This window comes from Podarcis bocagei, assembly GCF_964188305.1.
Source record: "Podarcis bocagei genome assembly, chromosome: 6".
Taxonomy (NCBI): domain Eukaryota; kingdom Metazoa; phylum Chordata; class Lepidosauria; order Squamata; family Lacertidae; genus Podarcis; species Podarcis bocagei.
This window is the reverse complement of record NC_138130.1, coordinates 67,307,696-67,324,650: the sequence shown is the minus strand read 5'-3', so window position 1 is coordinate 67,324,650 and position 16,955 is coordinate 67,307,696. Positions and strand designations below refer to the sequence as shown.

At 38.3% G+C, this 16,955-nt stretch overlaps 1 protein-coding gene and 1 long non-coding RNA gene across 5 annotated transcripts in view; both read left to right on the top strand.

Annotated features, from left to right (window-relative positions):
• The window catches only part of EPHA6 (EPH receptor A6), a 367,313-nt gene extending 361,355 nt beyond the window's left edge, over positions 1–5,958 (top strand). For all 4 annotated transcript variants that reach the window (XM_081198943.1, XM_081198944.1, XM_081198945.1 and 1 more), the window contains 3 exons: positions 3,083–3,276; positions 4,327–4,476; positions 5,345–5,958. In XM_081198943.1, the coding sequence (XP_081055069.1) occupies positions 3,083–3,276; positions 4,327–4,476; positions 5,345–5,459 (459 nt within the window). In that variant the 3' untranslated portion in view covers positions 5,460–5,958. The remainder of the gene's footprint in view (positions 1–3,082; positions 3,277–4,326; positions 4,477–5,344) is intronic.
• A 4,249-nt stretch (positions 5,959–10,207) lies between these two features.
• On the top strand, positions 10,208–14,261 carry LOC308589714. Its single transcript, XR_014009453.1, has 2 exons — positions 10,208–10,310; positions 10,451–14,261. It is a non-coding gene; the product is annotated as an uncharacterized lncRNA (long non-coding RNA).
• Positions 14,262–16,955: the final 2,694 nt, after the last annotated feature.

Genomic DNA, 16,955 nt, shown 5'->3' with positions numbered 1-16,955 from the left:
GGGAGGAGTGGCAGATGCTGCCTGTGCTTCCCCTTCCTCCATCATCACCACCTTTTCTCATTCTGATGCTGATCTTTACTTTTCCCTTCCATTCCAAGGCTGATCTTCACTCTCCCCTTTGATTTCCAGGCTGAGCTTCACTTTTCCCTTTCATTCTGATGCTGATTTTCACTCCCTGCCCCATCTCAGCTGGGGGGGGGGGCATTTTGTGTTTCACCTAAGATGCCAAAATATCTTGGGCTGGTCCTGATTAGATTGAATACATTCTAAGTAAAGCCTTTGGTATGTCTAACTAAGAATAACCCTATTACTGTCAGTGGGGCTATTATTGATTGATTATTGAGCACGCACAACCCTATGTTGGATTGTGGCCATTTTACATGATTGTGCAGGCATTTGCAGAACTGTCGCTCCTAGCAGAATGGAAAATTAGCTCATCTCTGTGATGAAATAATCAAGGGTCTGGAAACCAAACCTTATGAGGAATGTTTGAGGGAGTTGGGTATGTTTTGCCTGGAAAAGAGGACACTGATGATGATAACAACAACAACAACAACAACAACAACAACAACAACAACAACAACAACAACAACAACAACTTTATTTATACCCCGCCCATCTGACTAGGTTTCCCCAGCCACTCTGAGCGGCTTCCAACAAAAGATTCAAAATTTCCCTAAACAGGGCTGCTTTCAGATGTCTTCTAAACGTCAGATAGTTGTTTATTTCTTTGACATCTGATGGGAGGGTGTTCCACAGGGCGGGTGCCACTGAGAGGAGATATAGCCATCTTCAAATATCTAAAGGGCTGTTGAATGGAAGATGGAGCAAGCTTGTTTTCTCCTTCTCCAGAGTAACAAGAAGTTACAAGAAAGGAGATTCCAACTAAACATCAGGAAGAAATTCCTGACAATAAGAGCTGTTCAACAGTGGAATGGACTCCCTCAGAAGATGGTGCACTCCCCTTTAACGGAGGTTTTTAAGCAGAGGTTGGGCAGCCATCTGTCATGGGTGCTTTAGCTGAGATTCCTGGATAGCAGGTATTGGACCCTCAGGGTCCCTTCCAACTCTACAATCCTATGATTCTATGAAATGAAAAGGAAACCAGAAGAAAACATATGGCATAATTATATAACTTAACTTGGTTACATTGTCTTTACTGGTTCTGTCTCCTTTTTGGCCCACAATTTCCTTTGTACAGACTCATACCCACTTTTCCTCATGTTAAAAGAAATCAATAAAGCACCTTTATTCATTCTGCACAGATGGTAGATATAAAGCAGGGCTGAGACATAACAGGGCCAAACGTAGCCCTCTATATCCAGCCCTCAAAATTCTCCCCAGACTATTACACCCCTCATTAGACCAGATCTATGCTCTTCTCAAATGCTTTTGCCTGGCTGGAATGTGCTCTTCCACACCCTAGCCCAGATGAAGAGGGTTGGGGTTGGGATTGTAGAAGCCTCTGACTGTTGAATAGCTGGAATGTAGTATACTGAGCAAAGGTAAGAGTCCCCTCTGCCACACTCACTTTTACCCCAGGCCATGCCCACCACTTCATGATGCCAGTGGAAGCTTGCCTACAAGGGAATGAGGCCCTCAGGCTGAAAGAGATTCCCCACGCCAATATAGTAGTTGTAGTAGCATTTTTTTTTGGATTTCTTACCTGGTCCTCAACAGCTGTCCCAGGGCAGGATGTAACAGTAGAAAAACACAACATACTGAAATCAGTTAAAACAATTTACAGTCAGAAAGGGTAGAACCTAAAATATATGTGTATCCTAGGTGGCAAAAGCTAGGGTAAAGAGGAGTGTCTTCAGTGTAGGACAAAAGCTATACAATGAAACATTCCACCCACGAAGTCTGCATATAACACCATAATTAAGCAACTAAAATGAGTGTGATGTTATCTTAAATCCTTGGAATTCATAGGCACATAAATTGAGCTTGAATGTTGAATCTCAGTATTTTAAAGCAAAGTAATTCTAGCCTAGGTGTCTGAACTTGGATTTTAGATTATATTTAATTCACAGAGGCTTGAAAATATAGAGCATAAATTTTACATATTAATACAGTGATTGATTTTTTTAATATTCACTTTATTACTCTGGTATAAGAAATGTTACTTGCTCAAGTAGATAACTATATTATTATTGTATTCACTCAAAGCTGTGGTAGTCTTGATTAATGCATACTTAGGCTGTGTGGCAGATACTAGAGGTGTCCATTAATTGTGGGTGTTGCACAATCTTTCATATCTTATTGGTTAATTAATAAACATTAGCTAGGCTTTTGAACTTCCTGTGGAAATTAGCAAGCTGCTGAACAGACTGAACTGAGAGATTAGGTTTGGGACACTGTAAAATTCAGTGAGTGTGTAATATAAAGGAGGTCTGCGTGAGTTCTCCTGTCACAAACCTATTCACTTGAGGGGGTTTGACCACCTCCTTTTATATAGGTTCTTGCAAATTCTGACTATAAATTCTGCTTCTCTGGACTTTACTATGGTATAGGTTTACAAAAGTATGTGGGATATGGATAGAGGGGTGTGTTTTTCTCCTCTCATAATACTAGAATTCTTCTGTAACATTTTCTTGTGGAAATGCCAGATCTTCCTCAGAAGAACATTCCTCCAGCGGCTTGAAGGTTGGAGTATCTTAAGAGGCATGCAGTTTGGAAGGTTTTGGTCTGCCATCTTGATTCTAAATGCCATCGAAAGGTATCCAGACACTGGTGAAAACAGGCTCCATCATATCAGGAAGCATCGATTTTTGGAGATGTCCAAACGTGCAGAACCCAATTTTCAAAAAATGATAGTAGCTGATTATTATGATTAGCATTCAGAACATCTTATAGGAGGGCTTCTGTCATCTCATCTAAAATAGATTATTAATTACTTCAGTTTATGCATAGGAAAAACTGTGACATTAGGACCTTTTGCAGACCATTTAGCTTCCATGTCTATTCACACCAGAGTGTGGGACACTGGCTACTGGCTCTGTTTTATTGGCATAGCTTGCATATGGAAATGTCAAGTAATATGAACTTGCCTTGTGTCCCCTATCCCTCTTCTTCTATTTAGGTCATCCTATCCATAGAAGAAGGCTATAGGCTTCCAGCTCCCATGGGCTGCCCAGCTTCTCTCCACCAACTAATGCTTCATTGCTGGCAAAAGGAGAGAAACCACCGGCCAAAGTTCACCGACATTGTCAGCTTCCTAGACAAATTGATACGCAACCCCAGCTCTCTTCATACCCTAGTGGAGGATGTACTTGTGTAAGATGCAGATCAGTGTGCTCTTCCTGTGTGTATTACAGTCCCTAGACAGCACCATGCTATTCACAGAATTTGTCAAAATAAAGTTTTCAGTATAAAAGTGATCAATTTCCCCATTCATGTGTGACGTTCTAACTTTTATTTCTTCATCTTGCCCTAGATCACATGCATAAAAGCCAGTTCAGGTGTTAAACCTCTTTTCCACCTGATGGGTTTAAATTCTTTCCAGGGATACATTCACATTGGAAACAGTGATGTGGAATGAAGTATCTCCATGAATACAGCTGCATCTACTTGAAAGTGATTTCTGTAATCACAACAGCTGGAAAAAGTGCTGCTGTGATTGAGGAAATTGCCACAAGGAATATCATTAGGTTAACGCAGATAATTTGGCAGACATGTATGCAGCAAATATCACATTTTGATCTGTATTTGTTCAGTCCCAAAGAATATCCTAATATATATATATGAATGATCACACAATACAAATAATCGAATACTTTAGCAAATACTGAGCAAATAATATCCACAAGTATTTATTTACTTCCAGTCCATTTCACTTTGAAATGTTTTCACCCATAAACCTATTATTTAAATCTGCATTAAAAATATTTTTTATCTAAAAATATAGAGCTGAAAAAATGGATTGGAACATCTGGGAAGTTCAAAAGGCCAATCTGAATATTTGTCTGGGAGAGCAGGTTGGGTCATATTGGAATTATATGCACATAGTTGTGTTCAGGGTTCCAAATTGTGGGGGTGGACCACAGTTCTGGATTAATTACATGGATAGAGATTTTATATTGTTCTACTGTTGTATTGTTTGAAAAAGAAAGAAAGAAGCTGAAACTAAAAAGCAACCTTTGTTTCTAAAATTATGGTTGATAATTGTGAATTGGACCGTGCTCTTAGATTAGTATCTGAACTTTACTGCTTGGCTGATCTAATTCATTTTTTAGAGTAATTTACACATAAGCTGTCAGCAATCCTTATCATGAATTAAATGAAGTACAGTATTTCATTCTTGCCCCTGTGTTTGTGCTCCTGTAGAATGCCAGATTCACCTGGTGAAGTTCCCGAATACCCTTTCTTTGTATCAGTCAGTGATTGGCTGGACTCAATAAAAATGGGCCAATACAAAAATAACTTCATGGCAGCAGGGTATACAACTATGGATCTTGTTTCAAGAATGAGCATTGAGTAAGTAAACTATTTATACTGCTGTAAAGAAGTGCCTTTCTGGGGGTGGAAATGGGTTTGATTCCCTCCTGCTCCTTCAAAAAAAGAAACTTCAAACAAACAGACAGACAAAAAACCCACTTGTTCAAAGAAGGCTTCAGGCCCTTGTGGACAGAAGCAGGAAGTATAACTCAGCGCTATTTCTCATCCAGTAGAGCAAAAGTAGTAGAAAGTGCAACTATAGAAGCCATTTGGGGCAGTTTTGCCCACTACAAATAAAAAGCCAAGGGCTTCATTACATGTTCATTCTAAACATCTCTTTACACACTTGAAATATACTTGGAGTCGAGAGTGGATTTCATGCTCTTTATTCAGCTCATAGTGGTGAGGAGGAATGGAAGTTCCCCCAGAATGTCTGCTTTATATATGTTATTTACACAATGGGCCCCATGTGATTGGCTAATTCTGGGATTCACCTGTAGGCCAATCAGGTTGCGGATTCACTTCCACCTGGAGCTGGATTGGGTGGCTCCTGTGGACCAATCAGACTGCTGCATTCTGAATCCTATTGTTCTAGGACCAATCAGACTGCTGCCTTTTGGATCCTATTCAACTCAGAACGTAACAGTGTCCAATTTTAATTTACAAGGCATGAAATTGCAGACTTTGTTCACAAATAAATCACTTGCCAGGTCTTAGTTCAGTGGGATTCCTGGCTCTTTTAGTTTCAGTTGGAGATACACCTCTGCTGTTGATCATTTCAGGCATCACACGACATATTGTAATATAGAAAGTCTAAGGCTAATAAGCATATGAAACCATTTGAATTCTGTTTTCTGTACTGCAGCTGCGATGTTTAGTGATTCCTAAACATACTTTTTTCTTACAGTGAAATTAGAAGAATTGGTGTTGTACTTATTGGACACCAGAGACGAATAGTGAGCAGTTTACAGACTTTGCGATTACACATGATGCACATACAGGAGAAAGGATTTCATGTATGAAAGTTCTAGAAGCAACTGTGTTTTGTGCCTCAGCATTTCTAAAATGGAAGATACTCTCAATCCTTCTTTCTGCTCTTCCCAGCTTCAAGAACTGAAACTTCCTATTCATACTATAAACACATACTGTTTATGTTAATACTTCCAACTTGAAATTTTTAATCACATTGCATAGTTCCTCCCTCAATAAACTGCCAATAACATCCTGGCCCACTGCAAGACTGTTGCTGCACAACGGTGAATAGCTCAGCATGGATGTATAACTTTGTATAACAGTAAAGTATTTGGAAAACTTTCATTGACTTCTGTGAAAGTTAAAGCCTTCTAGGCTTGGAGTGGCTACCTTCTTGATGTGTTAGAGTTTGATGATAGGTTTTTTCCTAAAAAAAAGTAATTGACATTTCTTTTCATGTTTTGTGACCATTAGCTTCCAATATACAATGTGCAATCGAGAAAAAAGAGTTTGACATAAATATTTATTTTATGATAATGGGAAATCCCAGATGTATGGCTTGTGTTGTATTATTTACTTTGTAATAGTTCAATTGCTGGTAGGCTGGTATGGAAGTTGTAAGAATTCTTGGTCAGGATGAACAATGACAACTTACAGTGAATACTTTGTGTGTGTGTGACCAGGTTGAATTGGATGATTTGCGAGGATGATAGGCCATCACATGCTTGTGAAGTGATGTGTTTAATTAATTAAATTTAATTTGCTTAAAAACTAGGTACCTTTACCCCATGCTTTGCCAACCTGAGGTCCTCCAGGTTTTTGTCTACAACTCTCATCAGTCAGTCTGATTTTTATTGTTTGTAGACAATGGCCACTACAATATAAATCATAACAGCTCCCATTAGCCCCTGTGGCTGATGTGACTTGTAGTCCAAAACTACTGGAGGGCACCAACTTAGCAGAGTCTGTTTTACCCTAGTCTAGAGTAACTGGTAAGATTAATTATTTGCTACTTTTGCTGTTACTCGTTTTAAAATTGTCTGTATATGCCTCGACTGAACTATCCCAGAAAGGTTGTTTTAAGCAACATGCAATACACGATAGTTGTCAGCTATCCTGCATAGTGCAGTTATGCAGGCTTTGTAATTATAAATGTACACTTATGCTGCAAAGCCCCAAGTATTTGCTATATTTGCATAGGAAAATGCTTAACTATAGCAGTTTTATTGTGGCATATTTATTCTTCGATAGGTCAGGCATTTTTATTATTATTAAAAAAAATGTAAAGGGCCATTTTTCCCCAAATATAATTTCATGAAAAATTTTAATTTTACTCCCAGTAATTTTTCTGTCTTGGGATATTTTCAGTTTTCCCTGCTTTGTCAAGTTTTCCAGCCTGTATGAGTGGAAGAGCATTCAAGTGATGGCATTATTTTCAAATAGTATTATGCTATTACCCATTAGTATCAAGCCCAAGTACTAGGCTGTGCAAGAATGTGACCCAAACTAGGCAGAAGAAATAACAGTATCATGGAATGTCTATTTGCAAGGTAAACCAGGTGGATGAATATGAATTCAAGTAACTAATCAGGTGGTGCTCATTAACTTAGCCATCTTAACTGATACCGTAGGTAAGTTAGTCCTTGCAGTTATAAATTTTAATAGCCATACAATAAACGTGAAAGAAAATGCTCTAAAATATCTGTACCTCTACAAAACTTTCATAGATCTACTTGGCTACATCATACAAATTCTGCATGGGATATATGCTGCTGTGTACCAGAAATGAGCACATCTGCATGCTCCGAAAGCCATGCACAATTACACATATGCCACCTGTAGGGACAGCACAATGCATTTATACAATTATGTGAAGCTACACTATACCTGAGCATTTCTGATTTACACTTTAATAATGGATATGGGCAGCACCTAAACTAGGGAGATTTAAGACAAATTGATTACTAGAGTTTCACAATAATTAAAAGCTTACAATTTACAGTCTAAAGGATAGAGATGCTGAAAACGGCATTTTGTGTATGTCAAGCTAACGTCGATAGGAAGATAAGCCTCAAAGGCTGGTCCTTTTGTCTAGTTTCAGTAAACAGTTCTTTTTGGCTCGCCATGCAATTGTTATTTTTATTTTAATCTTCGTAGAACTGGATTTCAGTGTAATTTGGCTGTAAGACAGACTACTTTTTAACTTTTTAAGAAGTCCTTCTCAAAAAAAAAAAAGAAAAACAGGTTTTTGAAAGGTGTGGAATGAAGTCAATGGATTTTTTTTATTTTAACTGTACCACTGCTTTGGTCATGTACTTAATGGATGCTAATATTTTCAACCTAATTAAGTTTGAATTTATTCCACCATATTCAAGTTGACTTCATGCATGCAGGCCCTCCCCTTCAATGTGTCAGGTTTTGGTTGCAGGATTGGATGTAACTTGCTTCGCTTCATGTATTTCAAAATGATTTGGGGGGGGATGCTTATTTTAATGTTTGTAGGGGGGGTTGCTCTTTATCTTTTAAGGGAAAAGCAGCCATACAAGTTGTAATTTTTAAAAGTTCAGCCTCATGTTTAGAAACAAGTCTTTCCTTTGCTGTTTAGCTTTTTCACTTGCCTGCCAAACCTTTGGCGCTCAACTTTATGCTAGTTGAATGGGTTTGCCAGCAATCTTTTGAAATCCTGGGACTGTGGACTAGTTTACACAAGCAAGAAGCCATTTTAAAAGCAGATATAAAGGGTTTCTCACCGCAGTGAGCTACTTGTGTGCAGCTGCTCACCACACAGGCCCACCTTGTCACAGCAATTCTCTTCACGGTTTGTCATAGCATGGTCCACAAAGCAAGCAGCTACACATGGATGGATGGAGCAGTCCCCACACTGCTGATTTTAAAGTGGCCATGAAATGACTGCTTGGTGGTAAAGTCTGTTTGGATGTTGGTGAGGTGCCAAAAGGCACAAATCCCTCTGTTTAGTAACATTGCTATAATTATTTGGGTTTTGTTTGTTTGTTTTAAGTAGATACCTGTGAATACAACAAATGCTCTTAAAATGCACTCCTTTTTTTTACAATTTAATCTCAAATATCTATGAACTGGTGCCGCTACCAATTGCATAGTCATTTCTGTATTCAGCTGGCGTTGCTTGACATTTGAAGGGAACTTGCACAGGTGTGCCTGCAACAATAGCCTGCACATTTTTGCTATGCAAGTTCTGTCTTTGAACATCACAAGAAGCACTTCCATCTGAATGCAGAAGTGGATTTGTGTTTATCTGGGGACACATTTTGAGGCACAGAGTGGAGGGGCCTTACTTTCAAGTAAATGTGTCTAAAGACATATATCTCTATATCTAGAGATATGTGAGGGAGTAGCAACTATTTGTTTACCAAATGAGTATCTGCAGTCCCTCAACATTTATTAGAACTGTATGGACAAGCCCTTTCTCAAATGTAATTCTCTGTACCCTTTCATTCGTATGGCTGAAAAGATGCATGTTGCATATTCATCAATCTAGTTACAATCTATGGGCAATTTATTTCCAGGTTTATCACTCTATCAAGATATATATTTTCAATAGAAAGGATGGGGGGAATCACAGTGTAAACATTTATTAAATCTATTTTTATAACAATAAGCATTTAAAGAAAACGAAAAGGAATGAAGTTAGTATTGTTTTAGTAACTTACCTTGGATAAAATTCTCCTTAATTTTGTTGCAATTGATGAATAGTTTTTAGTTTTTGTTTTGTCTTTTGCTTCTCCTCCTGCTCCCTTGGCTAACTGTGTAACCTTTTCCTTCTAAATTTCTAAAGTTCAAAATTTTAGAAGCTGTGTTTTGGGAGGGTAATGGGGCATTTCATAGGTTTGATCTCTGATGGGAAGCCAGTTCTGTAAGTATAAGTATGATGCAAATTATTTTGAACATTTTCACAAACAAAAATATATGTGGACTTTAAACATGTGTTAAAAACTGTTTCCCTGTTCCACCCCAACAAAAATTTTCCACATATTTAGAATTAAATAGATATGCCAATATTTTCTGATAAATATAAATTAGTCAGTAACAGGAGGAAAACATACTTTGTTAAAAAATACACTGAAAATAAGTATATGATAGAGGTCAGTTTTTTTAAAAAATAAAATAATTTGTGAGTATAAGATACTATTATCCTTTATGAGGGCTGTAGCATGATGGCATAAAGTATAATCAATGAGTAGCAAGGCTCTTTGCTCTAACCAAATCCCTCTGTTAGAGTGTGTGCCAGTGTGTAAGAGAAGGCTTCTACGTTACAGTCAGTTTTTTAAATATTAATGTTTAATATTAATAAATCATTGTATTGGGAAGACAGCATAAATAACAATGTTGGTAAGAAATTCTCACATGTTTTGTTCTCCTTTAACTAGGGACTGCATATTTTCTTTCAGTTAAAAACCCTGTGGTAGTATTTTAGAGATCTTGACCTAGACCAAATATATCTCTGAAGTGCATATTATTATTATTATTATTATTATTATTATTATTATTATTATTTTATTATTTTATTATTATCATCATCATTATTAATATCATTATCTAAACTGAGGATTTGCATTTCACCATTTGCTTCTTAGCACATTACCAATTTTTTTGTAAACAGGGGACAATGTCCTTCCCAGTTGGGCTTAATAGTGTCCCCTTCTCTCTGAGCACACACGTAGACATCATGGAAGGCCTATGAAAAATAGGGGATGGGTATATTTTCTATCCAGCCCTCCCTTCTGTTTAGTCAAACTTGGGTAACTTGAGCACCATAGGAATCGTTCCATGGCTGAGCACCAGACCTGCATCGTAGCGTTGAAATACAAAGGCCAAAATTATGTGCCTCATCAGCCCATTTATTTCACGTGGTTTAAGTCAGTGTTGGGTTAAACCCAGGCTTCCTCAACCTTGGCCCTCCAGATGTTTTTGGCCTACAACTCCCATGCTCCCTAGTGGACCAGTGGTCAGGGATAATGGGAACTGTAGTCTCAAAACATCTGGAGGGCCGAGGTTGAGGAAGCCTGGGTTAAACCTGTGTTCAGGGAAGGTCTGTAGCACAGAAACATAGCTGAGGTAGCTTAAGCATTGGTTTCATTTTGTCGAAATTCAGTCAGCATCTGATTTATGCAAAGTGTGTCAAAATTGGTCAGCTCTGACTCCCATCAGAGAACTGCATGGCCACCCCATCCTGACTACAAAGAAAGATGTGTTCAAAGTTAATGCAAACTTCTGTTTTATCTTGACAGGGCTGTCATTTTAACCTATTCCCAGGATTATTTCTCCCATCTTCCATAGCATTGTTTTGTACACATGAATTCAGATCCAAAAAGGGTGCCCTGTGTGTGAAAACCTTGCTGGATCAGGGTGAATGGATTTAGGCATCCATTGTTTAATTTTCAAAGAAAGAATAGCTGGTTTGTGTCTTTTAAGGCAATGATCCAAAATACTTATTCTTCAGCAGCTCTTAAATATTCCAGTGTATTTCAATTAAACTTCAGAATGAAGAGTTTGAAGAATGAAGCTTACATCTTAAAGATCACATGCTATATTTTGATCACTACAGGCATTCTGCCTTATCTTAAAATGCAACTTTAAAACTTTTTGCTTTTAATGAGAACTAACCTCATATGCTGGACTGGCACATATTGGAGCTTCCCATTTGCAGGTGCTGAATGGCACTAACTATATTAAAAGAGTATTAAAACTGAATTCCTTTTACAGTAATTTCACTTGATCAGTTTATACAAGTGCTACCCAAATGTTATTCAATCATCAATAGGTAAGACTTACCCATATGCTGAACTACATAATGAGAGTAACAAATATTAAGAGCTGCTAAATATTTTCTAGTGTTCTCAGATGTTGTCTGATAGGAACCTTCCCTTTCCCCTTCACAAAAGACGTACAATATATTCCATATGGAAAATATGGGAAAGTAAGTTATATTAAATGTTGCTATTGTATTCTAAGAAACAAATCAGTAATGTTGTCATGCCTTTAAATAAATGACATTAAACACTAGGGAAGTTTTAAATCATGTTTTAATATTAAAAACTAGAACAGTTCATGCGAACAATCTCCCCCCCCCCAGCAATGTGACCATATCTGAGCCTTCCCAGTTCAACTTGTGTTACTGAGACAAGCATACCGCCCACTTTTTATAAATGTATAGAGTTGTTTTTTTAAAAAAATGAATCTAACCTCAGGATGTTGAAACTTTTATAATAAAAATATCAATCCACAGTTATATCAAGCTTCCTACTCTACCTTTTTTGTTGCATTCCGTATTTTTATCATTTTGTTGTATTTACAAAATGGTAATTGGCTTGGGAATCTTCTGTTCAGATTTCCTGTGTGCACATCAAAGCTGTGCTGAGATGTGCAAGTTCCCCGCTAAAGGATTGCACAGGCAGTATGAATGGAAGTTACAAAGTCACTAATGTTTTCATTGTCATTATCAGTTATTTATGATATGTGAAACTTACTCATAGTGGAGGGCACCTTCTACCTCTATGTAACAATTGGGCAGGAATCTTGGACTGGAGACACTGTGAGTTCTCCTCGGGGTTAATGCTAGCAAGTTAGCAGCCTTAAGAAAGGGGTGGGGACACTGTGGCCCTCCAGATGTTGTTAGACTACAGCTTTCACCTTCCCTGACTCTTGGTAATGCTGGCTGGAGCTAATGGGGTTGGGAGTCAGTAACATCTGGAAGGCTACAGGTTGCCCATCCATGCCTAAAGAGATGCCCCCACATTAGGAGCCTATTGAGCTGAAAATAGGTGTGTGTTATTTGAAGTTAGCCCACAATTACCCTAATTATACTCTGTCAATGTTAATACATGTCTTGGGATACCCACCGCAATGTGGCAATGAACACAGGATGCCAGGGACTGAGTTAATAGATGCTGGAAGGGACGTGATTTCAGGGATGAGAAATGGGTGGGATGAAGTCTCCAGCGATTATTCTTCATCCTCTTCAGTAAAACTATTCATGGAAATGTGTTCTTGCTTCCCATTATGGTACAGGGTTGAGCTCATCAGGCTCCTACTTCACTAAGGAACTTCCTGAGTATATGTCTGGGTCCTGGCCATGACACCCAAAAAATCTCTACCTGAAAATGGCAAGATAGAATTATATAGGAGTGTCTAATGCAAGAGAAGATGCAATCTTATACCACCTCTAATCTATTGTTTCTGTGTCAAGTTTTCCAAAATAAGTGATTCACATTTCTGCTACTTTATCAAGGACCAGCTGACATGTGTTTGGCTCTCCAAAGTCACAAAGCACACGTACTTAAGCAAAAGTATTTGCCTTTCAGCCTACTCACAACCTGATCTTTAATTTATTATAAGGAAATGCTCTCCAGTGACTTGTTTGCAAGTAGACATGCTCATACGGTTGCAATTAACCATAACTTATATACACAAGTCCTTGACACTGTGGAGTGTTTTTCAAAGCAGATGTACCTAGAATTGAAGTGCTAGTTACTGTTAAAGCAAAAAGTGTGGGTGAGTGGGTGTATTCATGAAAATCTGCCAAGTTACTGTGGCTTATTTCTAGAGCACTTAAATGTTTGGTCTCTAATAAGAGACTTTCAAAGTGCAGTTATCATGTATTTCATTACTTTGAAAAAACTTGGCAAAGCAATTCAAGGTCAGGGGGAGAGTCTGTGGCAGAGGAACCACCGCTTCCTAAGTCCTGGCAGGCTTGCACAGGTGAATACATAAAGTGAAGAGGAGCATTATCTCCTCATATTTCTTGTGGCGGAAAAGTTTTTCCTAATTTCCCTCCCACTGACTATGACGAGGAGGGATTAACTATGACAGCTCCAGGGCTGGCATAGGTTTGCAGTTATTTTGGGGTGACATTGGAGAAATAGGTGAATACATTATTATTATTATTATTATTATTATTATTATTATTATTATTATTATTATTATTATCACTCCCGCCTATCTGGCTGGGTTACCCCAGCCACTCTGGACAGCTTCCAACACATAAAACCTTATAAAACATGAATCCATGCCTGGCACACACCCAGTACACTGCTTTACATTGCCTACTGCCTCTGGCTCGTGGGCCAAACTTGGCCTGCCAGAAGGTCCAGTTTGGCCCACCAGGCCCTTTTGCCCAAGTCACTGGTGATGCCAGCTGATGGGCAGGACAGGGGTCTATCCTGCATAGGGTGTGCTGCCCTTGTCTCTGTAAAGAACAGGATTGTGCAGCCTAGGCAGCAGGTGATGCCTAGCTCATCAGCTGATGAGTGGAGATTAAATCGCTTTCTCTTCTTCTTTAAGTGGGAGGTGTGGAACTACTGCTGCCCAACCACTTAACAGTGAAGCAGAGTAAAGTGCCATTTGAACACTGTGGAACTCTCACTGCAGTAAGGAACGTTTCCAGCAGTGAAGCTCTTCATCTCTAACCATAGAGAGGGCATTCCATAGTATCCTATGCCCCCCTTAGCTGCCCTTCCGGGGAGTTTAGAATTGCTCCCTTATTCATTGTAAGGCAGCCCTATGATACTAGTCTTACAAAGTCCCCATTTGAGGGGAGCAGACCAATGTCCAAGGGTAAATCCATAGTCCAGTGCTCAATTACAGCTAACTTCTCCTGTATCCAAAATCTTAACACTATTCATTTAGGGGCCTTGGTTGTCAAGGGTTTCAACTGTCTTCTGAGGTTTGGTTTGGTTTTGCTTTTTGAATAGAGTTACGACTATGTTTGCATATGCAATCATTACAGTTCTGTGAAGAGCAGCTCCTTTTTGTTTTGAAACAGACACAGACTGGGACGAATAACTGATATCATCATATAATAAACACCTTAAATACAGTGGTACCTCGCAAGACGAATGCCTCGCAAGACGAAAAACACGCAAGACGAAAGAGTTTTCCGTTTTTTGAGTCGTTCCGCAAGACGAATTTCCCTATGGGCTTGCTTTGCAAGACGAAACATCTTGCGAGTTCTTGCGAGTTTGTTTCCTTTTTCTTAAAGCCGCTAAGCCGTTAATAGCCGCTTAGCCGCTAATAGCCGTGCTTCGCAAGACGAAAAAACCGCAAGACGAAGAGACACGCGGAACGGATTAATTTCGTCTTGCGAGGCACCACTGTAATAAAAAGCAGAACCTGATCCCACTTATATGTGCAATTCTTTTAAACATTGGTAGTAGAAGCAAACTTACAATGTGTTTCAGGGCCATTCTGATAAACAACCCTAATATTCCAATAAAATAGAACCAAACTCTTAGACCTTTAGACTTACAATTAATGTTCAGTATGGTAATTACTTTTTATTAAAAACAACTATTTGCAAGTCCAATATTTCGCCTGATCCTGACTTTTAAGAAATTTACTCCATTTAGGAAATGTGGCTGTCATTCTCCAAAATACAGATTGAAATGGTTCTAATGTTAACGATGCTGTTTGTTTTCTTCCTTGAGCTTCATCAACACCTGAAATATATGAATATTAAAATAACTTTTTGATTTTTTGTCTTTATGTTCATTTGACTGCTATGCTAAAATAATTTCCTTTACAAGCCCAGTCATAAAATTTGTTAAATGATATGTTTGCAAATTATTTACACAGCAATTAAAATAACAATTTCAAAACACAAGGTACATGGCTTCAAAATGGCAGTAGTATTATACCTAAATATAATGACAATTAATAAACAAACAAACAAATAATTTTTTTACAACCAGTAAGTGGCATCAGCACATACCTAGCTTTCCATATCGTTTTCAAAATGTTGTATATTAAACAACTCTTGCTTTTTGCTATTGCTTCTTTCACTTTTATAGTCAACTATAACTGCAGCAATTCACAACAACAACAACAACAACGCTTCACCCTCATCCAGCAATTTGCTCTGGGTACTCAGAAATTGGGAGAGCTTCACATTTCAAAGAAGAGAGCCAATTTGCATGCACATTCACTGATCATTTCATATGAAACATCTCCTTCAATTGATCTGACTGTGGACATCATACACACACACACACACACACACACACACACAAAAACACACACATACTGCTCCTGCTTTTCATATGCATCTGAGCACCTAAGGAGTTTGAATGGGAAGTTTGTGCTCTTTGACATTAAGCTATGCCCATCATAGATTATGAATATGTATATGTTTGTGTCTTACTGACAATTGCAAGCTAAAGTCACCAGGTTTGAAGAGAAGGGCTACGTGTCAATTTTAGAAATCTGACTTGTTTTCCCCTTGGGTCTGCACCATTGTTTACAGTTATTTCCTTTTACTATACTTCCACTTAGATTTAATTTGCACTTTCCTTTCTCTTCTTAAATTGTAATGCAGGAATAACTGTACAAAGGAAAGCCTAACATACTGATCTGCAGTCCCAAGGAGAAATGAAGCCATTTTCCTGTTTGAAATTAAAGATGAAGTAATCCACATTTACTTGAGAGGTGTTATTATTTTCCTCATTTGAGATCTACTACTATGATAATATGATGTTCCATGTAAATTTTCATGTGCTGGCATGCCTATAAGTTAATAGTATAATAAAATGCTCAGCTCTCATAACTAGGGTGTTTTAAGGTGAATTGCATTCATATGCCATCTATTTGCAGAAAGAATATGGGGTTTGGCAAAGCTACATGCTGAGCAACATAATAAGATATTTGTACAACGTACAAGTTACTGATGATTATTGTATTTTATTTTTCTATGATTTCCTAAGAGGCATTATCAGGTCTTACAGATGGAGTAAGACTATTTATTAAGATATTTATTAGCAAATAAAAGTACAGTACTGGTGGTTATTTCTGAGTTGAATTTTTTTCCCATTTCACCTAAATCTTGCAGAATATGATATGTACATGCTAATAAAAGTCCATAAAGGGTCATAAAGAAACCAGCTACGTATTGTATCAAATCTCGCCTGCATTAGAGCCAATAGGAACCAAAATAACCTCAAGCAGCAGCATTTTAGGACCAGGTGCCAAACCAAGTTCCCAGATAACAGTGTCTCATGTGTCTCTTTATGTGATAGCTGGATAAATGTTTCTCTTAAAAAGCACAGCTAGAGGCCTTTCTCCCCTGTGGTTTATGAGCCTGTCTGTCTTGCATCAAAGCAGGTGAGAGGATATGAACAGTGAGGTCATTAGCTCTGGCTGGTATTGCTCTTGCAGGGGAACAAGCAGGCTCTAGCATGCAGTAGGTCAGATTTTTTTCTTCAGCTTTTATCTTGTGAAATAGAGGTGATGACCTCCATTTTTCTCTAGCTTGTTTTAAGACAGTGGTACCCAAACTTCCCCCTCCCCACCATGGGCCACTTGAAAATTGCTGAGGGTCTTAGCAGATTACTTAATGATTTTCCTGCCTGTTGCGGCAATTGTAATTCCATATCATTCATGTTAAGTTGTGGGTGAACATATCAGATGACACAGCGATTCTTCAAACACCTCTTGTTTATTCACAGGCCGGGACAGAACGGAACTGAAGGGTTCAATCAGCCTGCTTATATAGAGCTCCAGTACAATGTAACTGTAAC